At 43.1% G+C, this 15,141-nt stretch overlaps 1 protein-coding gene across 1 annotated transcript in view; it reads right to left on the bottom strand.

The window, feature by feature from the left end:
• GPC3 (glypican 3) overlaps positions 1 to 15,141 on the bottom strand; it is a 403,812-nt gene that overhangs the window by 367,741 nt on the left and 20,930 nt on the right. The window contains exon 2 of the mRNA XM_025852524.2: positions 4,620 to 4,781. Within this exon, the coding sequence (XP_025708309.1) occupies positions 4,620 to 4,781 (162 nt within the window). The remainder of the gene's footprint in view (positions 1 to 4,619; positions 4,782 to 15,141) is intronic.

Below are 15,141 nucleotides of genomic sequence, written 5' to 3'. Positions count from 1 at the left end.
GAACTGCCAAGAGCAGATGGAAATGGGAAGCAAGGGAGTGGGGAAACAGCAGCACAGAAACACGGTCCCCCCCACCCCACTGCCCCCCGCCATGTGGAAATGTCTTTTTCGTCTCCTCCGTAGAAAGCAGGTAGAAGAAACCTTCCAACACTGCCAGAATTTCGTGGGCCAGACAATGCAAATAAAATACGGCCTGAAAAAATGATATACGGCCTGAACACAACAAACCCTTCCCACTCGCGCTGCTTGTTTGTGTGTAAAATATACCAGATAGGGGCCAGAAGAGAAGCTTCGGGAAGCTGGAGAAAAAGGACTGCTCCTGGCAGTACTGACATTTCGAACAGCACAGTTTTGCATCTAAGAAGGTACAAAAGAAACCCCCTTTTCAAAGGCTACTTTACCCAAGTGCTCTCTCACCTGTGCCCAGAAGCTGTCTGAATATCATCTGTAGGGGGCAAAAGTGGGTGAAGTACATCGTGACCTCCGGCTTTATCGAGGCTCACGTCTGTAATGGCAATGCGCCATGGGTCTGGCACCACCCGGGGTAAAGCAGGCCACATAAGTGAGCTGTCTAGATAATAGTGCTTGAATACAGTGCTTCACAGTTTTCAAGACACTTTCATATATACTACCTCGACCCTATGGGGGAAAGCAGGACTGTAATTATTACCCCCATTTTGTAGATGGCAAAACTGAGGCTAATGGAGTCTAAATAACCACGTAAAGTCATAAAGCTTACCAATACCGAACTAGAATTAGAACCTAGATGTTCTGACTCCAAGCCATGTGTCTCTTTCATTGCCTTTCAGACACCACCCCCCAAATATTTTTTAGCCACTTCAAATGAAAATGTGAAGGAAAAGAAAAACGGTGCAAGTAATTTGATCTTTCTTTGATTCACAACCATCACTATGGACACCGGCTGTTGGACCTCCTGTAATATAGGGGCTACTGAGGCATGTAGGATGCACCCCTCTACGGAATGCCCTCAGGACTGCCCCATTCAGTGAGCCCCCGAGTCTACTTCTCTGTCTTCCACCCTTCCTGGCACTCATAACTTCTTGCTTCTCATAGGTACCTCCCTCTGGCATTCTTCCATAACCCTTCCACCTAACTCCTTATCTACCACTGGCTAGAAAACTAGAAAATCCAGCCTGCCAAAAGACCATGCATAAATTTGGAACAGCAGTAGCCACAGAACAAGGACCTGAGAAGCTCTCAGCCACCTCAGCAGGAGCTCCATGCATTTCGGGAGCACAGGGATGTCTTCTGCTTAACCCCTCTATTTCTCCCCTCTGAAGAAGCCAGTTCAAGTTGCAGGTTAGGCAACTTCCAGAAAAGCTGAAGCATGTTCTCCCTCAAAGTCAGCGGCACCTTGGGGAAGACTGGAATCATCCACAATACAGAAAAAATTCCTAGGCATACCCCCCAAATACTCCCTGATAGGACACGTCTGAAAGTTAGAATGACATTCTGCAAGGAAAACAAAGCTCTGAGCTTTGTTTGAAGGTGTAGAGATGGCGGAGAGAGGCTGAAACATTCAAAATTCGATGCCGGTTTTCATCTCAAGGACCACAGATCCTACAACTTCCTAATTTTGCTTCATCTCAAGCACACCAAGAACAAGGACGACCATGTCACATGATGGCTTGGAAGAAGCTGGGGCATCGATGAGTTTCCTCATCTGTAAAATGGAGATAAATCCTATGAGAGAATTATGTAAGAGTAAGCATCATGTAGGAGGCACTTAATAAATTGCCATTAGTATTACTATCATTGTAATTATTATTAGGTAGGGGAGAAGAAAAAGAGAAAAAAAATCTTTTAGTGGAGTTTTTCAAGAAGAATTAATTAAGCAGAAACAAAAAACAATTGTGCTGCCCCATTTTACTAAGCACATCCAAGTAAATTAAATTTAGGAAACAAGGCAATGCAAAGATTGAAAATAAAGAACAACTTTTTTTTTAATGCTTCAATCATTATCAAAACAACATTAGTGAGAGAGCGCTCCAACCACTGTAGCAAAGGGCCCCAGGCTCATTTATGAGGGCAAAGGCTTCTTGCAAACGAAGACATAAAATCCAAATCGAGGCAGTAAGGATTGCTCGTGGAACTGTGCACATATTTGCAGAAAGCATTCACAGCTTAAATACCCCCAGTGTGGACGAGTGAAGGAATCCTAAAGAGAGTGTGGATCTAGGCCAATATCAAGATGAGCTTTCTTCAACTTCATGGGGTGGAGAAAATAGCTTGCATCAAATTTCATAGGAGTGAAGTATTGGAGCACGGATTTGGTCTACCGGAATCTTGGGGAGGGAGTGTGTTTTAAGGAAGAAACAACTGTGCCCTCCCAATTTCAGCTCGTCAGAATAATAAGTAATTATAAGGGGGGAAAAAGTGGCTGCCCTCTTTTCTTAGCAAGCAATAATACATCAGCTTGCAGCGGTCCCTGATTTTAGTCTTGTCCCTCCCAATGTTTGTTACAGAAAGAATTCGGGGGCGATGTTTCTACAAACATGGCATAATTGCCTTGAGGTCTGGGACCATGGTTTCTTTTTTCTTATGGGGTTTATTTGTTCTAAATGTGAAGCAGGGAAAGAATAAGGGAATGAAACAAGAGGAAGAATTGAGTCCATATGGTGATGAGGTAGAAGGCACCCGCAGCGAGTTCAGACATCACTGAATTGTCTCCATGTTCCTTTGCCAGCCTTGTCCTCCTATGTTCACAACTGGAGAAATAATACATATTTGTGTGTGTACATGTGTGTGGGTGAGAAAAAGAGAGAGAGAGAGAGAGAAGATACAACTAGTAGATGCTACCCCCACCCCCACTTTCCAGCCTCCGTTCACACGACTAGTGTTCAACCTCCACGCTAAAGCCAATCAAAATCTGGTCAGAACTTCCTTTATCTCCTCGTCTTGTGCTACTCCGGGCCTAGAAAACACAATATGCACAATGCAGGACTGGGCAGAGACGGGAAGGCTGACACCCCAGGCCCTCAGAAAGGCAGCCGTGTCCGCTACTCTGCATGCTGGACTGTGAGCACACTCGCTCTCCCGCCCGTCTCCGGCGGGCCCACAGTTGTCAGATAACATCAGTGGGTCGGGTCATTCTGAGAATGAAACAAATCACAAACGCTCCATTCTGAAAAGCACCTGGACACCCCCGAAGAGTAAGTTTCAGCTCTCCGCTTTGACCCAATTCTCATGTCCCATCACTTCTTACCACCCCACTTTCAGCCAGCAGATCAGCTCCAAAACTAATCTAAGAAGTACATGAATGGTACATGTATTTTTAAAATGAGCTTAAATTATTCATTCGATTGCCAAATTGTTAGTCTCAACAAACTCTTCACAAGAGTCTGGCCGCATAAATAAGTGAACAAATACCTCGTGCTTCTGTACTGTACTTCATATAATCAACCCAACATCCCCTGAGGCTTTGACCCACGAAACTATTATGAATGTATGCCTTATTAGCTAATTTGAATAATTTTCTCAGCTAATTCTAAGATTTTCCTTGTAACACACAAAATAAGCTATAATCAACCTACCTTAAAATTCAAAGAGGTCAATCCTTATCAAGGTGCCATAAACCTACAAATTTGGAACATCAAGTCATCAGAAGCGTTATTTTTCTATCTGACCCCAATTCTCTGTAGAGCAAGAAAAAGGTGGCTGGTGTCCCATGCCTCAGGAAAGATAGAAACAAGCCCCAATAACTGTAATTAATTTCCCCTCCCAGGAGGCAGCATATCGAGGTAGTTAAAAAAAACAGACTCTAAGAGCCAGGCCCGCCTGGGTTCAACTCCTGCTTTCACCATTTATTAGTTATGTGGCCTTGAGCAAGTTACTTAACCATTCTGTGCCTTGGCTTTTCATCTGTTAAATGGGGATGCTGATAGTAAGACTTACTTCGTAGGGTTATTGTGAAGATTAAAAGAATGAATACATATAGAGCACTTTATCACCGTCATTCCTAGCTGGGTCTGTGAGTCAAGGGAGGTACTCTCCATCCTGCTGGGACAGTCCTGCAAGTTAGTGAGGAGAAATGGAATTTCTGACCCATTCTGGCAAATGCCACAACAGCTCCTTTCACAGTCACACACAGGTGTAGTAAGGACGGAGACTCACAAAGAAAGAAGAGGTAACCACTCACGCAAATAAGAAAATGTAGGGCTGTCGAGTCAAGCTCCTGATCTCTCTGGAAATGGTCCCCGCGGTCAGAAGGAGTTCAGGCGTGTTCCACAAGCATCTAACCCACGCCTGGAGAAAACTGGTATTTAAGCAACCTCTTTTGTTTTTTTTTAAACCAGTCTTCAGGGCTTGTTGAGAGAAGATATCATTTACCCTTTCTGTAGGGATTTGCAGCCTCTGCGCACAGGTAAACAGAATGTCCTTGGACAATGACTTTGGACAATGTCCACCTCTCCAAAGAGTGAAACTCAGTGTCTCTAAAAACTGTGTTGTTCCTTAAACAGAATCTCTCACTGGGAAGTTTCTCTGTCAAGCATTAATGCTGGCATGGTAATTTATAAATTATACTTAGCATCTGAAAGCCCGGTGCCCAGAGAATGATGCCGTAGGGCGGCACATCTAAAATGATCCCCAGCACTCACCTTGGAAAACTGCGGCATTCTGGATGATCAAGAACTTGAGCTCCATACTTGCAGACTGAAGCAGTTGTTCCATGTTCAACCGTGCTGTCAGTTGGTATTTTTCTTCCATCTTTCTGGAGCAGCATGTTGGGCCCTTGGGGAGACATACTTGCAGATCTGATCCTGAAACAAACAAGTTTTTCATGTTTCAGTAAGCAGAATGTCACACACACACACACACACACACACACACACACACACACATAAATGAAGTGAACAAGGCAAGACGATGCATTTTTTTAAAAACACAATAAAATCTTGATTATTCAAAATTAGTGTTTATCTTAACTAATCCCTGCTTTCCCCCAATTACCTTTATGACTGATTCTTTTTGAATAACCATTAGAATTAATTGCCTAGGTTTGACTCATAAATTCTGCACAAACTAATTTATAGCACCAAGTATACGTCATTGAACACCGATATTTAATTTGTCCGTTAAAAGATTAATCTTCACTCCTACAATTTATTTTTCTTGATTATAATTTATGAATGAGAGCACAACCAAGAGGCAATTTTCAAAATTCCGGTTATGATTTCCTAATGAAATGTATGTCTGCCAACCCAGTGTGGATTTTTGGGATAAATGATTCAAACATCAATATCATATCAAAGCTTTGCTGTTGTTGTTAACTAAAGGTCTGGGGTAAGATTCACAGAGGAATAAACCAGAGGACAATATTAACATTCAGACAATCACCAAAATCCCTTACAACTACAACATTCTAGCGCTATTCAAATAGCGCTAGAATCTGAACTCCTGAGCTACTTCCTTGCCACCTCACTTATGATGCACAGTGCCTTTTCATTTTTGCAGCTCCATAAAAAGTTGCCAAATGAAGAATCTCCTCGCTTATTCCAAAATTAGGGAAGCAGAACCTCTTCTTAGTCCTCATCCAATGTGACCTTTTACAGCATCCCTCACAGTCGACTAATCTCTCCTTAAAAGGCTCTCCTCCTCCCTTGTTTTAGTGAACCTACCCCCAACACACACACACACACACACACACACACACACACACACACACACACGCACCACATGCGTGCACGCACACACCTACTGCTACGGCCACTCTTATCTGCCTTTCTGTGCTTCCTCTTCTTCTGCCTGTCACTTTAATGTCATTGACCATCCCCCGCGTTCTACATCTCCCCCCACCCATGATCTCATCTATACCCACATGACCGCTGAACTCCCTAACACAGCCCTCACCTCTCTCCTGAGCTCCAAAACCACATCTGCAACCACTCCATGGGCATCTCAAATTGAGCATACCCCAAACTGAACTCGATGTATCTCACACACACACACACACACACACACACACACACACACACACACACACACACAGTTCCATCTCTGGTGTTCTATATCTCAGTTAATAATGATCATCTGCCAAGTTTCCCAATGACTGAAACCTTTGTCATGCTCAGCTCTTCACTGGTGACACAAGGCATTTCTGCACCCGTGGATGTCATCAGCATATGAATGAAAAGTGAAGCCAGGCGAGTAGATGAGAGCCATTCAACAAAAATTTTATTGGGTACCTACCACGTGCCAAGCACCACGGATATAGCAGATATAAACTGGCACGCATATGTACTTTGTATATATGTTGTGTATATGTATAGTTTGTGTATATATATGGTGTGTGTGTATATATATGTAATAAACTATACACACACACACAAACATACACACACACACATAGTCAAGTAGTGATAGTACTACAGAGAAAATAGAACAAAGGAAGGAAGGGAAAACAAACTGTGATATATACATACAGTGGATTACTACTCAGCCATACGAAGGAATGAACTCTTGATCCGTGCTACCATGGGGATGAACCCCAAAAACATTATGCTAAGCAACAGAAGCCACATAAAAAAATTACATACTCTATGGTTCCATTTATACAAAAGTCTACCAAATGAAAATTAACCTATAATGACAGAAAGCAGTTCAGTGTTTGTTGGGGAGGGGACACGGGGCAGGGAGGGGGCGGGAGAGAGGAAATTTGTCAGAGCGATGGATATTTTCATAATTTTGGTTGCAGTGATTGTCTCATGGCTGTACACGTGTCAAAATTATTAAATTATACCCTTAAAATATGTACTTTATTGTATGTTAATTATACCTCAATAAAGCTGTTATTTTTTTTTTTAATGTTTAAAAACCAAAGCCAGGGAGAATGGGTAGCTGGTGGCGGCAGCAACAATTCTATTATACAGGGTAGTCAGGGAAGGCTTCTTTCATCAGGTAACATCTGAAGAGAGACGAAGGAAATGAGGGGGAGTCCAATGATTTTATATCCTCCACCGATACTAGCAAATATTAGGGCTCAGTGATTATTAAGTCCAGTCTCCCTTCTCTTCGGCAACTCCCACTGTACTCAGACTCTCCCTTCAACAAGCATTTGTTGAGATCCTTCTGCAGGGGCCATGAACACGCACATCTCAGATCTCCTAGTGCGCTGCGTGTAACTGACAAATGGCCCCAGCTGCTGTGCTCTGAGCTCACCACCATGTTGTACCCGAGCCACAATCCCCAGGGGCTGCCCCAGCCAATGACAGAGCACAACAAAGACGCTAAGGTCTGTGAGACACAGGACTTTGCTGACAGGGATTTGGGCTCAAGGACTCCCCGTTGACCTTGACAAAACTTTCTTAAAACTGTACTGCTGTCAAAGATTCTTCCTACCCTACCTTCCTTCTTTCCCTCCCTCCTCCGCCACAGGGTCAGACCTGCACCACAGTGTGAGGGTTCTTCCAGCAGCCTTCAGCTCCCTGCTCATTTTCCTTCACAAAGGTTTTCCTTAGACATCTAGTGCCATACTGGCATCTGCTTCTCAGAGGACTCAATCGGACTCATCTTCTATGTGCCAAGCACCGCACTACATGGCGGAGGTACCACTTCGAACAAGAGAGACATGGTCCTTACCCCAAAGAGTTCACTGTCTAAAGGGGTTAACAGAGATAAATACCTAAGGCATAGGAAATGAGTGCAAAAAAGCAACACAGTTAGCCAGGATGACAAAACATGTATATGGGGTAGAGGGAAGACTCCCCCAAAGTCCTGTAAGGTCTTTGGCAAAGTAAGGTCCTGTAATAAACATCAAATCTTACTGAAGGAAAGCATAAGCAGACATTTTAGACAGCTCTGTAACAACTGAGGTTTTAAAAGATGGGGGGTGGGGTGTGCGCTGAGAGACTAGCTAGTCCTAAGTGACCAGAAAATTTATTTCTATTACATCTTATTTCCCTAGGAATTCCAGTTAATCATGACCTTAATGTACGTGTCCAAGTTTTATTTTCTTAATTTAGGACTGAAATTCATCAAGTATTGCCTCACATGACATCACTGTTGGGAGTCCAGGGTATGGCCTTCGAGCTCTCCCCCTCCCCTTCCTCAAGGGAGCTGACAAAAGTTGTCAACGGAGAGCACAGATAATACATATCACCAAACCGAATCCAGCACTGCAATTTATAGCACTGGATAGAAAGGTGATATTTAATGTGTCAAAATACAATTTGGGGTCTGGAGACACAGAGTTCAGATTTATCTCCTATAAATGTCAATCTCATAGACAAGCCTTAAACCGATTTTAAATACGGTCTAAGCCTAAAGGCTTTATGATTATCTTCTGAAAAAACAAAACAGAGCTAGTTCTAGCTCACTGTGTTCTTTCTACGGGCGGTTACAAAATGTAATGCTATTCTAGGAGTAGAAACTGATGCGGTTTACTGGACCACGAAGGGAAAGAGTCCCCTTCGGGAAGACTGGCTAATCTAGATTTAAACAAGGTTGGTTGGGACACACGCGTAGATAGGAAAATCCTATAGAGCAGATACTTGCCATGTACCAAGTTCCTGTCCATTTGGCAATGTTTCATCTACTTTCTTGGTAAACTGATGCCTAAGTCATGTGTGTTTAAAATATCTGTATTTGAATACATTCACAAAATTAAATGTTCTAAATAAAATCCTTTGTGTTTCTAAATTTCCACTGGTGAGGACTTCCAGTTTTCGGGAATGGTAGGGTTTATTCGGCAGGGTAGCTGTTGATTATGTTCCTATTGCCACCAGCTCTAGCTAGTGGGAATCACAAAATAACGGGGCTCAGATCTTTCCTCTGTGCAGTACTATGAGTTGTTGGGTCTTAGAAGGTAACAAACCACTCAGTGTACCTGCAGAAACCCAGGACCACCTCTCTGAATCACCATGACATCAGTTTGGTAACTTAGAGCTTGCATAGTGTGGCCCCTTCCCTGGCTTGGTCAAGTCTTATCATTGTAAAATCTCCCACTACCTCAAGAATTCGTTGAGCCAAACATCTTGAACAGAACAAAATGTCAAGTGAGAATTTGGGGGGAAAGATGTCAGACATCATGAAGAAAGATGTAGGTTATATCCTGATATAAGAAATGTACATATAGTAACATCTATCCTCCCTCCCAGTTAAAAGTACCTGATCAATCAGTAAACCAGGACAACTGATCTGGGTGCTAAGAGTTAGCTATGTATTTGAGGAAATAAAAACATCTATAAGCTGATACGAATTCAGAATTTCCAAGCCAGGAAGGAGAGGAATATATACCAAAGGGAAAAACATTTTAAGTAAATTTCATATAACTCATAGGCCAGCTTAAAATAAGCTTCAGCACAAGAGAACATAAGGAACAAAGTGGGCCAGGAGAGCTAGACATGCCTAAATGAAATGACAATAATGAAATAGAACCATTTCAGTGCAGGAACAGACGCATGAAAGAAACAAAGCAGAACCAAAAGAAGTAGAGAAAGAATTTAGAGAGGAATCCTCAACAACGAAACAAAGAATTCCTCTGGAAACCAAATCTCAAGTGGGATAAATAAAAAGTAACCAAGGGCAAATAACTAAGGAGGTACACCAAGAACTGGTACATACTTGTATGAATGAAAGCAGAAAGGCCAATTCAAAAAATCAGATGCAACGTACAAAAGACATAATAAATAGCAAAGCATTCTTTAAGAATGTCAGAAACAAAAGATGGTTAGGGGAAAATAACTCCTTTATTAGATGGAAAGGAAAAGTAATCCTTGACCACACTCACCAGAGAGGTGCTCATTTTTTATATAAAAATGGAATTTGGCTGGGAAATGGGACTAGAGACAAGCAATATAGCCTGGGCTGGAGATGAGGAGAAGGCTCAGCAACTGACTATTCAAATGAGCCAGAAAGGTTCAAGTCTTTGGAGCTTAATAACTTTGCATTCTCAGATGCTTAAAAAAAAATTAACTGAAGTCATTACAGGGCTGCTAGTTCACATTTATTTTGGAGGATTAAAAAGTACCTTCATACTATAATCTCCTCTCCTAGATTTTCCATTCCTGAAGAACAGAGAATGACACCCATCTCCTTGGGATGCCCCGTCGATCCCACTCAGCCCTGCGCATATAATGTTGAATTAATGAGGGCCTCAGATGGAGAACACAGGTAAAAAAAAACTTCGTGTCTCTCTGATCTAAAATGAGGGAGTGGAGGCAGATGACCCCGAAAATTTTACATCTGTGCACTTAACTTTGATCTTGGAAAAATATTTTTAAATATCACAAAAATCAATTTCCAAACATCTTGAAGATACACAAATAGATGTTTCACTTGAAGGGACTATAAAGTAATTTATTTCTGATTATTTTGAGGCAATGTCTTCCTTGCACACTGGGTCCGCTTCTGGGTCCGACAACTAAAAAGGGATATTTGGGTTATGGCAGCCTCCCTCTGGAGGATTCTTGCCACGTGTACCCAAGCTGGGCACCCTTACCAGTTACTTCCCCTCTCAGAGGCTAGGGCACAGGTGGACCACAGAAGGCTGTTTCCTGATGTGTACTCCTGTGTCAGGGGATGTCTCAGCCTTGGCTACCTGTGGCCTTGCTTTCTTGACCTCTGTCCTTTGGGCCCCGTTCTTGCTCTTTTTTTGGCTCCATTCAAGAACTTGCGGTCATAGGCTCACACATTCACTCGGAGACCCCATTTCAGGCCTGAGCCCTGCCCCTAATTGGAAGAGGACAGTGAACAATGTGCTGTAGGTCTGTCTAAATACATCTGTTCTATTGGACTTTATTCCAAATCAGCAAGTATTAATGGCCTGGAGGTCAGCATCATGGCAGGCACTATGGGCAGGAAAGAGCGAACACAGTGTGGCCCCCTTGTCAAGTTGCTTATCATGTGGTCCTACGCCACCACTGGCTAGCCGCACAAGCAAGGGTAGGTCACTTAAATCCCACATGCCTTTCTGTCCCTATCTCTAAAAGGGGATTATCAATAGCATTTACCTTACAGAGTCATTGCAAGGACTGAGTGAGATGATGTGGGTAAAGCTCTCGGCCTTCTTGGCACAGTATGTGTTAAGCAACATTAAAATAAACAAATACAAAACTCACACACAGAGACCAGACTTTCACACAAAAATAGCTAGAGAACAGTAAAAGTTGGTATGTGGTCAGGTGACAAAATACACAGTATCTTTTCTGAGGTGATGGAAAGAGTCTCTATTTTCACTGGGGATAGGGGGTTTCATGGGTGTGTACATGTGTAAAAACTCATTAAATGCTTCACTCAGCCCAGGTGTATTTTACTGTTTGTAAATTATCTCAATCAAGTTGATTTTTAAAATACGTCCTACGGACAACATTTGCTAGATAAATGAGTGCTCACCAGAGGCTCTTGGGGCCAAACGAAACTTCCAGGGGAGAGGTGGGACTTGAGCTAGATGGGAAGGATTTGAAGAGGCGAAGGGGTACAATGGGTTTGGCAGCAGCAAGACTAACCTGCCTGCTGGTATCTGGGGCACAGCTAGCTTCTCAGGGTAGAATGGGAGTGCGCAGAGAAACCTGTGGGCTTGGCCCCACAGGCTATAAAGGTCTGCTGTTGGTTCTCGAACAAAAGCAGAACTCGAGGAGGAGTGCTGTGTAGGAGGATGAGTCCTACAGCCTGAAACTGGGAATGGACTAAATAACCACTCAAGGTCACTTCCAGCCTGCCAGTTCTCTAATTACCTTTATTGTGTTCTATACGTTGGTTATTTTACTCCACTGCAATTTTACTAATGACTATAAATTGTCAAAAATTCCATTAAAAAAACACAATAAAGAACACAAGAAATATTAATGTAGACCTTGCTCCTTATACTTTTCTAAGAGCAGATAGAACATATTCGAACAACAACAGAAGAGGGGGAATCGTCAGGGCTCAGTAACAATGAAAATTGAAATCTTTTCCATATATACATATATATATGATGATTTGACACATTTCTTTGCCAAGGTCTGCTTTATGAACGGCAGGTTATTTTTTTTTTTTTTTGCTAACAAAGGTACATTGTGCTAAAAAAATGATGTAATATCATCATTAAAGAAATATTAAGCAGAAGAATGAATGATATCCCAAACTGGTTGCTTCATGACTTGTAGGGAAAGTAATAGATGCCTATTAAAATTATCCAAGGGATTAAGTGCAGGTTGCTCTACTAATGAACCAAAAAATCATATCAGACACTTTTAAAAGGTATTTTTTTAAATGGAGGACAAGTCGATTAGCCATCCAAAAATATTAACTAATTTCCTTAGCATATAATAGTGACGTGCTATTAGAACGGTGCCTTTTCCCCTAATTAATCATTATCTAAATCAAATCTTACACGCTCATTAATTTCTCACTAATCAAGATAGGAATACAGATGAAAGAAATGACTTCATTCGAAACCGGTGGGGAAAGTGATGATTGCTGGTGGAAGAAATCATCTTAGGGAACCCAGCTGAAGGTTACCCTTCTGTTATTTAGCCTGAAAGAACATGACCTTGCAGAGGGTGCACCTGGGTATCACGAGCTCAGACTTCAAATCAAAGATCATGCCTGGGGCCACCACAGACTCTGCCTCTGCAAAAGGCAGGCCAAAATGTCGCTACCACACTGGAGTACTGGGAGTTTAAAGCAACCCTGGAGATAAGCCATTCTCTAAGCCTGAGAATTAAAGAATGAATTACTTTTATCTCTACTGCCAACTGTCAATTAACTGCGTATCATTTCATGCCTGGTAAAGGTTGAATCCCTAGACCGCTAGCTACACTCTCCCACAAACAGGTTCTTTCTGGACCCCATTCCCAACCAGCAGTCAACATGTGCTCTGGGAATACAAATTCACTGATTACACTCAGCTGGCCAAAGTGGTGTACGGTTCATTCATCCAACATTTATGAATGCCTACTTTGGGCCAGGGCCCATGCCCAACCCGAGGAGTACAATAAAGACCAGGACACAGTCCCTGTCCAGGATATGGACTTCCAAACTAACTAGAAACCTCTAGGTCATTCTAGACACCTTACCCACCCTCATCCCCTGTAGCCAAATGCCACTAAATCCCACTGGTTCTACTTTGTAAATGTCCCTCATCACCCCGCCTCTTTTCACTTGGACAGCTCTAAGAGCCTCCACACTGGTCTTCCTACCTCTACTAGGCTCTCCTCCACCCGAGGCCCAGAGAGATCCTGCTAAAGGACGTATCTGATCACATCATTCTCCTTCTTAAAAACCCTTCAAGAAAATGGAACAAGGGGGTGCCTGGGTGGCGCAGTCAGTTAAGTGTCTGACTCTTGATTTCGGCTCAGGTCACGATCTCAGGGTTGTGAGACTGAGCCCTGCGTCAGGCTCCATGCTCACCAGGGAGTCTGCTTCGGATTCTCTCTCCCTCTGCCCTTCCACGTGCACCGCCCCTCACCCCTCTCTCTCTCTCTCTCTCTCTCTCAGAAAGAAAGAAAGAAAAAAGGAAAGAAAAGAAAAGGGAGCAAGGGCACAGGGGTGTGAAAACGGGTGACCCAGCTAGGCACTGCCAAGAAACCTGGTAAGGCTACAGGGAAAAGTGAGCTGTGGAGAGTGGCCAGGGCCAGATGCTGAGGAGCTCTGGGAGTCCTGCTACAAGATGATTTCCACATATCTTTGGTTCTTTTTTGTTTGTTATCTTTACAACTTTTTTCCCAGCTTTACCGAGGTATCATCGACTCCTACTTATCTTTGGACTGGATTCTCACAGGAACCAGTGTTTATGGGAGCAGAAAGAGATGTACTCCACAAGCTTTGTCCTTTGAATTCCCACAGCACTCTGCATCCTTTATGAAGACACTTCTACTCTAACTTGCATCATAGTTACATCTGCATATGGCTTATCTCCACCGGATTTAAGTTCCTCGATGCAAAGACCCCTGACTGACTCATCTTTGTATCTCCAGGGACCCGCTGAGGTTTGGGCTGGATGCCCTCCCCTTTGACTTGAAACCAATGCCAGAACTTCAAGAGAGTTCAGCTTTAAAGGAACTAGATCAGATTAACTGATGCTACTACAGCAACTTTTAGAAGAGTGGTATTCCAGGGAAAATGAAGGAAGAGTCCTCAGAGCCCCACATAAAGATCTCTCTCTCTCTCTCTCATACTCTTTAGACACGGGGAAAAGTCCTAACAAAAACAAAATTGGGTTGGAGAACAATGCCAGTTGGGATAAAAAAAAAAAAAACCCTTTCGTTTAGAATTTTGCCAGAGGGACTAAACTAAGGCAATTTCCCTGTCTCCCTGAGTCACTCTTTCACTAATTGTTATTCTACTCAGATAAGTAGCTGAGATCCCATCTTTCAGGAGATGTATAATTTCTATTTTTCAGATACAATCTTCAAATATGCAGACCTGAAGTATAGCTGAGAATTTCAACACCCTAGGCTCAATCTGAGCGCTAGGCCCTTTCCCCTGTGTATGAAATCACGTCGGAGGCAGGAGGAAGAGCCCTTCCCTACCAAGACTAAAGTGTTCTTACCTGCTCTGCTACCAAATCAGCTGTGTGACTTACCCAACTATCTTCTCAAATCCAGGCCTGGCTAAGGTAATTTCAGAGCTGAGGATCTATGTTCCCCAACTGTAGGTCAATTGATAGTCACCGAGCCCATTCTAGACTGGGCATTGGGAGGACAACAACAAAAAGGCAAAGGGTTTGCTTTGTCAGTAGCACTTGGCTCTACATGAACATAGATATGGGGCCAAGGCCAACGACTCAGGCTTACAGCGCTTCACTCTGTGTAATAGCCACATCCCCTTCTATATAGCCCTTTGTCTCCAGAGACCAACGAACGGCAGGGAGCCTCCTGATGGGATGGTACACAGTGGCAAAGGGAGGACCTGTGAAACCAGATAGACCAGGGGGGTATGAACCCCACTTAACAGCGGTGTGATCATAGGCAAGTTACTGCCTCTCTGAGCCTCGGTTTCCTTACCTGTAAAATGGGGACAAGATCACTTACCTCTCGACATGGTTCTGAGGATTAAATTAAACTTATTTCCTGCATCACAAACACATGGCTCCATTTCCAGCCTCCCTGTTTTGCTCATGCTAGTCCTGTCCCTGGAGTGCCCTTCCCTGAGCTTCAGCTCTTCAAACCTTCTCATCCATAGTGTCTTTTTCATCAT

This window comes from Callorhinus ursinus, unplaced genomic scaffold (genome assembly GCF_003265705.2).
Source record: "Callorhinus ursinus isolate GAN/ISIS: 27379988/994484 unplaced genomic scaffold, GSC_fseal_2.0 scaffold33, whole genome shotgun sequence".
NCBI lineage: Eukaryota > Metazoa > Chordata > Mammalia > Carnivora > Otariidae > Callorhinus > Callorhinus ursinus.
Note: the sequence above shows the minus strand (reverse complement) of the source record. Positions and strands in the feature narration are given on the sequence as shown.